Source organism: Passer montanus, unplaced genomic scaffold, assembly GCF_014805655.1.
Source record: "Passer montanus isolate IOZ18808 unplaced genomic scaffold, ASM1480565v1 scaffold55, whole genome shotgun sequence".
NCBI lineage: Eukaryota > Metazoa > Chordata > Aves > Passeriformes > Passeridae > Passer > Passer montanus.
The window spans coordinates 2,263,984-2,272,285 of record NW_024370485.1 but is presented as its reverse complement, the minus strand read 5'-3'; the positions used below and the strand labels follow the sequence as shown (position 1 = coordinate 2,272,285).

The following is an 8,302-nucleotide window of genomic DNA, read 5'->3' as shown; positions in this document are numbered from 1 at the left end:
TGCGCGGGGCCGGGGCCGGGGCTCCCCGGGCCGCGTCGGGCGCGGCGGCGGCGCAGCTCCGGCGGCGGCTGGAGAGCGAGCTGGAGGAGATCCGCGGGGCCGGCACCTGGAAGAGCGAGCGCGTCATCGCCTCCCGGCAGGGTCCCCATCTCCACTTGGCGGGCGGCGGCGCCGGTGCGTGCGGCGGCGAGGAGAGCTCCCGTCCCTTCCTTCGGCGCCATGCCCCCGCTTCTCTCTCTCTGTTCCCGCAGGGATCATCAACTTCTGCGCCAATAACTACCTGGGCCTCTCCAGCCACCCCGAGGTGATCCGTGCCGCTGTGGAGGCCCTGGAGAAGTTCGGCGCCGGGCTGAGCTCCGTGCGCTTCATCTGCGGTACCCAGGTACTGGGCAGCATCCCTTCCCCGGGGCTTTTTCAGGGTGTCCACGTAGGCTCCCCTCTCGGCACTCCCGCTCGGCATGCGTGCACAGCGCTAACTTACACGTAGCCCGGTGAGAAAAGGAGCCTGCCAAATCCCCACTAGCCAAGCGTCTGGAAATAGGCCAATTTAAACCATTACAACACCTGAGAGCAAAGAAACTGAACACCCTCTGAATTCAGAAAATAAATGTCTTTTTCTCTCCCTTTCTGATCAAAATTACAGTGAACCTGACTTGAAGTGGCTCCATCAGCCCAGCCCAGTTTATCCCTGCTGGAGCCTTTTTTGAGTCCTGTCTGGTTAAGTGCAGAGAACAAGCAGAGCTTCTCCCTTGTGCAGGGGGAGCTTGGAGTCTCCCTGCCGAGCTTTGGCATCCAAACCCATAATCATACTTTAGGGCTGCATTTGCTGAACACAAGCAACTTCTCCCACGCACACACACCTTTTCTGGATAAAACCTGGCTGTCTCCTTCCCTTTCAAGTCAGCATTTAACAGCACTGGGCAAGCAAGAACTTGTGCTGCCCCACTGTTGACTCCTGCTCCTCTCTTCTCTTTAGAGCATACACAAGGACCTGGAGGAGAAGATCGCACGCTTCCACCAGCGGGAAGATGCCATTCTCTATGCCAGCTGCTTTGATGCCAACGCTGGTATCTTTGAGGTTCATGAGGCTTCCCTTGTGTTGTGCATGGAGGAGGGAGGTGACAGCAATGTGGCTGCCGTGCCTTCTAGAGGCTGCTGTGAGCTCTATGTACCAGAAAAGATGGCAGTGGCTGGTGATGAAGAGCCCAGACTTGGGGCCCTTGCACCAGGGAAGCCATCCAGAGGCATATAACCACCCTCACCTCTGCTGTCTGCAGCCAGCTCCAGCTCTTGGGGAGGGCTCCCATTTCTGCACCCTTAAAGTGTAGGTGAGGGACAGGGGTGATCTCACATGTTAGAAAAGGATGAGGGAGATTTTGAGCTCAGAAGCCAAAAGCAAGAGCCTGGCATAAAGAAATCAGCGGATAAGGTGACTAGGAAGGAAATATAAAGTTTAGTGTCAGGAGAGACGTGGCAGCTGGAATCAATCACAGCCTTGTTTTCTGTGCTGAGGGAGGCTGGGGGATCTTGGTGAGGTGGCATCCAGAGCAAAGGATGCTCCTTTCTGTTTGGCACGGCCAGGCCCTGCTGACCCCAGAGGATGCAGTGCTGTCAGATGAGCTGAACCACGCTTCCATCATCGATGGGATCCGCCTGTGCAAGGCCAACAAGTACCGCTACAAGCACATGGACATGCAGGACCTGGAGGCCAAGCTGAAGGAAGCACAGGTAGGGAGCTCTGCTCCCACCTCAAGGCCAGGGCGTTTGCTTAGCCTGGCTGCCTGTAACCAGTCCTGGAGGGTGAGCTCTGCCCTTTCCCATGCAACAGGCATTGTTTTTGCCAATTGGCATGGATAGGCAAGGTGGCAAAGCAGCTGGTTGTGATGCCAGTCCCTTCCGTCTCAGTTAGGTACATCCTCTCCATACCAGGGTTTGAGTGTGTCCCTTTGCCAGCCCCTCTCCTCAGGATGACATCTTCACTCCTGCCTTTTTCCCTCCAACAGAAGCATCGACTGCGGCTGGTGGCCACTGACGGTGCCTTCTCCATGGACGGTGACATCGCGCCCCTGAGGGAAATCTGCCAGCTGGCCCAGAAGTACGATGCCCTGGTCTTCATTGATGAATGCCACGCCACAGGGTTCCTGGGGCCCAACGGGCGGTAAGTGGCTGCCTCAGCCCTGTTTCTTCCTCCTACCCTAATTCTGAAGCAAGGACAAAGGTGCTGATGGCCGACGTGTTTTTGTGTGGGCACTCCTTGAAGGCTTTGCACCTCACCTTTGGATTGAAAGGAGATACTTCAGCAGTGATCCATCCCCAAGTGACAGCTGCTTCTCAGTGTGTAGCAAATGGTGTGACCATCTCATCTGGGCACCACCTCTCCTGGCAGGTGCTTTGTTTGGACTGTTAAACTTCTGTGTGGGAAGTTTGAGCATTTTCCCATCTCTAAGGGATGAAGAACACATGCTCTTACTTGGTGAGGTCCCAGCTTAGGATTTCTGCAGGAGAGAAAGGTCAACACTTGGGTTGAACTATCTCAAGGGGCTATTCCTCCTTGCCTAGAAGGAGGGATGCCAGAGACCTGGCTGATAGTGTTTGTTTTCCTTGAGGTATCTGGCAGCTTCCCTGGTGCATGCTGGCAGAGCTGATAATGTGATGTTCCTTTTTCTACAGGGGTACTGATGAGCTCCTGGGAGTGATGGACAAAGTCACCATCATCAATTCTACCCTAGGAAAAGCTCTTGGAGGAGCTGCAGGTGAAGGCATTTTCCTGTCCAGCATCCTGCATGCCCTAAAGAGCTCTATAGCATCGGTCTTACTTTTCCTTCCTCTGCCTGATTGATAAAGTAACAAATGCATGTTATCCCTTTCCACTGGTGGCATAAGGCTTGGTTTGTGATGTTGCTGCAGGATTAAGGGAGATCCTGCCATGTGCCCCTTACACTGCCATCTTTTGTATGCATTTGCCTTTGGGGTCAAGTGGAAGCTCTTGATCAAAAGCATCAGCTATGATTTTTAGACCTGGTTTGTACCCACATTCCTGCTATAGGTGCCAGGTTGGCTTTATCAAGAAGCCTCACTCTAAACAGGTCACCCCTTGTCCAATTCTCTCTCCTCTGTCTGCAGGCGGGTACACCACAGGTCCCAAACCCCTCATCGATTTGCTCCGCCAGCGTTCCCGCCCGTACCTCTTCTCCAACAGCCTGCCCCCTGCCGTGGTGGGCTGTGCATCCAAGGCCCTGGACCTGCTCATGGAGAGCAATGCCATTGCACAGTCCATGGCTGCCAAAACCCAACGGTGAGGGGCCATATTGGGGTGGGAGCAGGGGCAGCTTTGTTAGGAGTGAGTTGTCTGTGATTTATTCACCCCTCCTTTCCCAGTGATAACTGTGAGGACAGTTGGCAAATCAGGGCTCAGGGAAAGCTGGAGGATGTGCCTGTCTGTGTCAGGTAGATGTGTCACATCTGGATCTCTGTGAGTTGGGGCACATTGTCCACTCGAGGATCTGCAGTCCCATTATGCTGAGCAGGACACAGTAGGAGGTCACTCCAAGAGCAGAGATCTCTTTCCTGCACAGAAGATGAACAGTGGAGCAAACCATACCCAGTTCTCAGTGGGCAGGGCTCCCAGGGGAAAGAAAGGCAGTGGTCTCCAAGGACAGGGTTGTTGAGGTTTTTACTCATCCTGCTGTTCCCTTCACCAGGTTCAGAAGTAAGATGACGGCGGCTGGCTTCACCATCTCGGGGAAAGACCACCCCATCTGTCCAGTCATGCTGGGGGACGCTCGGCTGGCATCAGTGATGGCAGAGGACATGCTCAACAGAGGTGATCCAGGGAGGGAGCTCAGTATGCAGACACATTCCCTGAGGGAAGGGACAGTTGGTGGTGGTGCCACCACAAGCCCTCCTTCAGAGGATGTTCCTGCATGAAATCCAGTACTCCTCCACCCTCCAGCTGCAAATGTCCTCATGGTCTCCCCCAAATGTTGCTGGCTGCACCTTCTTTCTCTGTTAGGGAGGGGATTTACATTAATGCTCTTGTCCTGCTGTGCTGGACTCCATCCCCATTGTTGGCCCTTAACCTCATTTCCATGCTTGGGAGCTGCTGGCACTTGAAAACCCGGAAGGCTGGAAGTGGTTATTGGGAGGGGAGCCTTTCTGTCACCCAGTACAGCTCAGCCTGCCTCCATCCCAGCCAGCTGTGACTCTGCCTTTCCTCCCCAGGCATTTACGTCATTGGCTTCAGCTACCCCGTGGTCCCCAAGGGGAAGGCGCGCATCCGGGTGCAGATCTCGGCCGTGCACAGCGACGAGGACATCGACCGCTGCGTGGAGGCCTTCACCCAGGTGGGACGGAAGCACGGAGCGCTGCCTTGAGGGGCCAGAAAACGCCTCTTCAGCACCGTCCCTGCCCACAACCAAGTGCCTCTGATGGGGAGAAAGGCCTGAGCAGCACGCTGCCAAAAGCAGGGCCGTTCCTCAGGGCGTCACAGCCTGCGTCACATGAGTCAGCCAGCTGGCTGTTGCAGCGTGCTGGCAGTAGCACTGGCAACCAGCACTTAAAAGTGTCATTAAAGGTGTCCTGCGGAGCAGCGGATATTTGTCTGCCTCCTATTTCCTCATCCAGGAGCTGCACCCCATCCCCATCATCTCATGCTGTGAGCAGACACTCTGCTGTGCCTTCCCTGAAGCCTCAGTCCAGATGCTGAAGCGCTGCAGTTCCTGTTGTCTCCTGCTGATGGAAATAACAGCGTTGCTGATGTTGCCTGCTTCCATGCTGTCCTGTGGCTCCAGCAGCATCAGCCTGGCAGATCTGACTGTTGCAATTCCCCACTGAGGCAGGGGTGTTTCCCAAGCCCTTTGCAACCTGTGCCACTGGCAGCTGGTTAGGGGAAGAGGACATGGGCCCACCAAAGCTCTGGTGCTCCTTTGTCTCTTTCTCACTCTCAGGGGTTAGATGTGAGGTTTGCTTGGTCCCCAGCTACAAGGCTTTGCCAGATGCTTCAGTGGTCCCAAACCTGCCCTGGGAAAGATCTCTTGGCCCAGAGAGGCCATCAGGCAGTAAGCAAGCTGAGGTGGCAGAGGTCAGCAGCATGGTGAGAGAATCTGCATCTGACTGAGGCCAAGGCCAGGGACAGAGCAGGTGACAGAAACCTTTAATTTTCTTCCATATGGCAGGAATCTCTGGATTTGTTCCTCCAAGCTGTGGTGTAGTGTTTCAGCGTTCAAAAAGGCACAAGTGGGGCCTGGGCATCTCTTAGGATTGCTTTGTTTGCATCAGTTTTGTTCCAGATCAGAAATTGTGTGTCTGGCCAGCTGCCTATGTGCTGAATGAGTAGCTGCAGCCGGGGAGAGATTCTAGCTGGAGTGGAGTGTGCCTGAGTGCTGGAGCAATGGGTTGTATCAGCAAAGACCTGCTCTGAAATCCTTATGTGTCACTAGGCTGTCAGGGAGCAAACTACAGGGCAATAATGTCTGATCTGAGCCAGAGCAACTGCAGAAGAATACAGGTGTTTATCCAGGATTGTAGGGCTTTACAAGGATGCAAAGGACAGGGGAGAAATGTGTCTTGTAGGTTCAATGGCACTGCAGCCAGACCCTTTTAGAACAGCTGGTAGTGTAACTGTGTGCTGATTTTGTTTAATTTTCCATTCCCACAGGCCTTGAGCTCAGCCTGCTGATAAACTACGGTATGGAGTTCCCTTTCTGTGGCACCAGGCCCTCACAGTGCTGCAAACCCTTTTCAACAGGCAGTATTTTGGCATGGGGAAGGCAGGGAGATTGCTCTCAAGCTCCTTGTGCAACCTGGAAGAGATGAAAGTTCAGCCAGATGGGCTCGGGGAAGTTTGAGGCCCTAAACTGAATCACTGCTGGTTTGAGCCCAGTGCATGTGCACCCCTTGCTCCCCCTGCCTGCACACCTCCATTGCACACCTGTACCACCCTCCCTCCCTCGGATTCCTGTCCTGCTGGTCCCCAGCCCTGGTCTCCCTCTCTGCAGGCATCCCTGCTGATGCCTCTGCTCCACTCAGGGCACACAACCCAAGCAGTTTAACCCTGCTCCAGCTTTCAGGTCCTCCTCATTGGCAGAGCAGCCCCACGGATGTCTCTCTGCTCAGCTGCAGGCCAGAGCAGCAAGAGCAGCCTCCCTCCTGTGATGCTCACAGTTGTTTTTGCATGCACGTGTGGGCTCGCCCTTCTGCTCTTCAGCAGACACACTGACCTCCCTCTCACCCCCGTATCTCCCGGGTGCCTCAGCAGCCAGCTCCCTGCACTCTGCCTGCTTCAAGGCCAAGCTCAGCAGCAGGCTGTGGAGCTGTCTGGGGAGCAGACTGTGTGCTGCTGGAATGCCAGGAAGGCAGGAGGGTCAGATGATGGCACACTGGTAATGAATAATGCCGTACGCATTGACTTGGAGGCATCGTGTTAATACTGAATTGAGGCACATCCTGCTCGTTATTGCTTCAAGGCCTTCCAGCCTAGGTCTGATCTACAGCTCTAGGCAGCTTTCAGCCCAGAAAGCAGAGGATTGTTTTGCTGAGTGAAATATAGAGGCAGGTGCCGCTTTTTGAGGATGCAGTTCCCACCCCAGGCTCCCTGACCTACCCCACACCCTGTGTGCTGCTCAGGCAGTCCTGAGTCTGGAGCCGTCACCCTCTGCAGTGTGGCATAGTGGGGGGGATCCTATTCCATCCCATTTTCATGTACACCTAGCCCCACAAATGCTCCCAGCCCTGGGTCATGGCCCACCTCCCACATCTACTGTCACTAGGCTGCCTTACTGCAGTCCCAAAACACCCCACTGCCCACTGATTGACTGCAGCCCTCTCCACATTGCTGTTTCCACCCTGAGCAGTGACCCACCTCTACCTTTTGCTGGAATTCCCTTGCCCTGGCTCCCTGCCTGCAGCCCAGCCGGGCAGGCAGGGATGCCGCAGCTTGGACTGAGCTGTCTGGGGCTGGTGCAGAGGGGGTCTGAACCTGCCCTTCAGTGCCATAATTTCTCCATCCCTCATCCTTTGCTGGAGATAGATGCTGCACAAGGGCCTCCGCTGGTGCTGATGCCGCTGGTGGATGAGGGCCAAAGCAGCCGCAGCCACCACCCAGGGGTTTTGGCGAGACACAGCAAGGACCGCAGCCATCCCCACTTCCTTCCTGGAGGTTTATTTCTTTTTCGGGGGGCTTCCCCCCGCTCCGAGGGTGGGTCCAGGCCGATGTTTGCCTCTTCAGGCCTTTTGGCTGCAGGACCAGGCACCGGGGGGTACCTCCGAGCCCCCCTCAGCGGCAGGAGCACTTGCAGGCGGCCACGACGGGGTAGGGGATGTGGCGCCAGGTGCAGCTCGGGGGCCCGGGCTGCTGCGGGCCCCAGCAGTGCCAGGCCAGCAGCTTGATGCGGCTGAGCTGCGCGGGCCGGCAGGCCATGCCGGGGGGCCAGGAGCAGCCGGCGGGCCCGCTCTCGCACGTGGTGTGGCGCACCCAGCGCGGCCAGAAGACGGGCCCCAGGTCCACCCAGGCGGAGGTGAGGCGGCAGGCGGCCCGTTCCACCAGCCACTGCCGCAGGCGGCGGGCCGCAGCCGCCGCCAGCCCTGGGGGCAGCGCCGGGCCGGGGGGCAGCAGGGCGGGCAGCTCCAGCCCCTCCGCCTCTCGCCACAGCTTGCGGCGATACCGCCCGGCGCCCTCGGCCAGCTCCCTGCTCACGGACTCCAGGTTCTCCTCGAGGGTGCTCCCGTTGCGGCCGCGGGGCTCCTCGGTCGCCATCCAGAAGGGGTCGAAGGCCGGGCCCAGCAGCCGGCGCAGCCGCCCGGGGCGCAGGTGCCGGGGCTGGGGCGCGTAGCGGTAATCCTCGGGGGACAGCGACAGGCCGTAGGGCCGCGCCGGCAGCCAGGGCTGGCCCCGCAGCAGCTGCGCCGCGGGGTCCGCCGTGCTGGCCGGCGGCTCCCGAGGCGGCGGTGGGCCTGGCACGGCCGGTGCCGGGAGCAGGCAGAGGAGCAGGAGCAGGCGGCTGCGGTGCGGCCCCTCCATGGCCAGCAGCTCTGTGACAGGCTGTGCCCGGCTGCCGGCTCGCACTCTGCCGCATCCCCTGGGTTATCACCGCGTCCCGAGGCATGGCCTTCCCCTTTTCCCTGCTTACTTTCCCTGCTGATAGGGAGCTGGCGGGGACACCTCGCTCCTTCCCACCAGAGGGGCAGGTGGGGGGGAGAAGCCGCATGGTCCCTCCTGACACGGAGCCAATGGGGATAATCTGGGCTGCTGTGTAGGGGAAGGGGCCAGCGCCTCCTTTCCACATCCTGCACCGTCATTGGAAGA

The 8,302-nt window shown here is 57.7% G+C and overlaps 2 protein-coding genes across 2 annotated transcripts in view; one reads left to right on the top strand and one right to left on the bottom strand.

Annotated features, from left to right (window-relative positions):
- Positions 1–4,588, top strand: part of GCAT (glycine C-acetyltransferase) — a 4,785-nt gene extending 197 nt beyond the window's left edge. The window contains exons 2-10 of the mRNA XM_039725248.1: positions 1–174; positions 252–382; positions 977–1,078; positions 1,582–1,728; positions 2,004–2,158; positions 2,671–2,753; positions 3,124–3,295; positions 3,702–3,823; positions 4,222–4,588. Coding sequence (XP_039581182.1) covers positions 1–174; positions 252–382; positions 977–1,078; positions 1,582–1,728; positions 2,004–2,158; positions 2,671–2,753; positions 3,124–3,295; positions 3,702–3,823; positions 4,222–4,373 — 1,238 coding nt within the window. The 3' untranslated portion in view covers positions 4,374–4,588. The remainder of the gene's footprint in view (positions 175–251; positions 383–976; positions 1,079–1,581; positions 1,729–2,003; positions 2,159–2,670; positions 2,754–3,123; positions 3,296–3,701; positions 3,824–4,221) is intronic.
- Positions 4,589–4,737: 149 nt separating this feature from the next.
- On the bottom strand, positions 4,738–8,042 carry LOC120509968 (noggin-like). Its single transcript, XM_039725257.1, has one exon. The coding sequence runs from the start codon at positions 8,015–8,017 to the stop codon at positions 7,274–7,276; it is 744 nt and encodes a 247-aa protein (XP_039581191.1). The 5' UTR covers positions 8,018–8,042; the 3' UTR covers positions 4,738–7,273.
- Between the last annotated feature and the right edge of the window lie 260 nt (positions 8,043–8,302).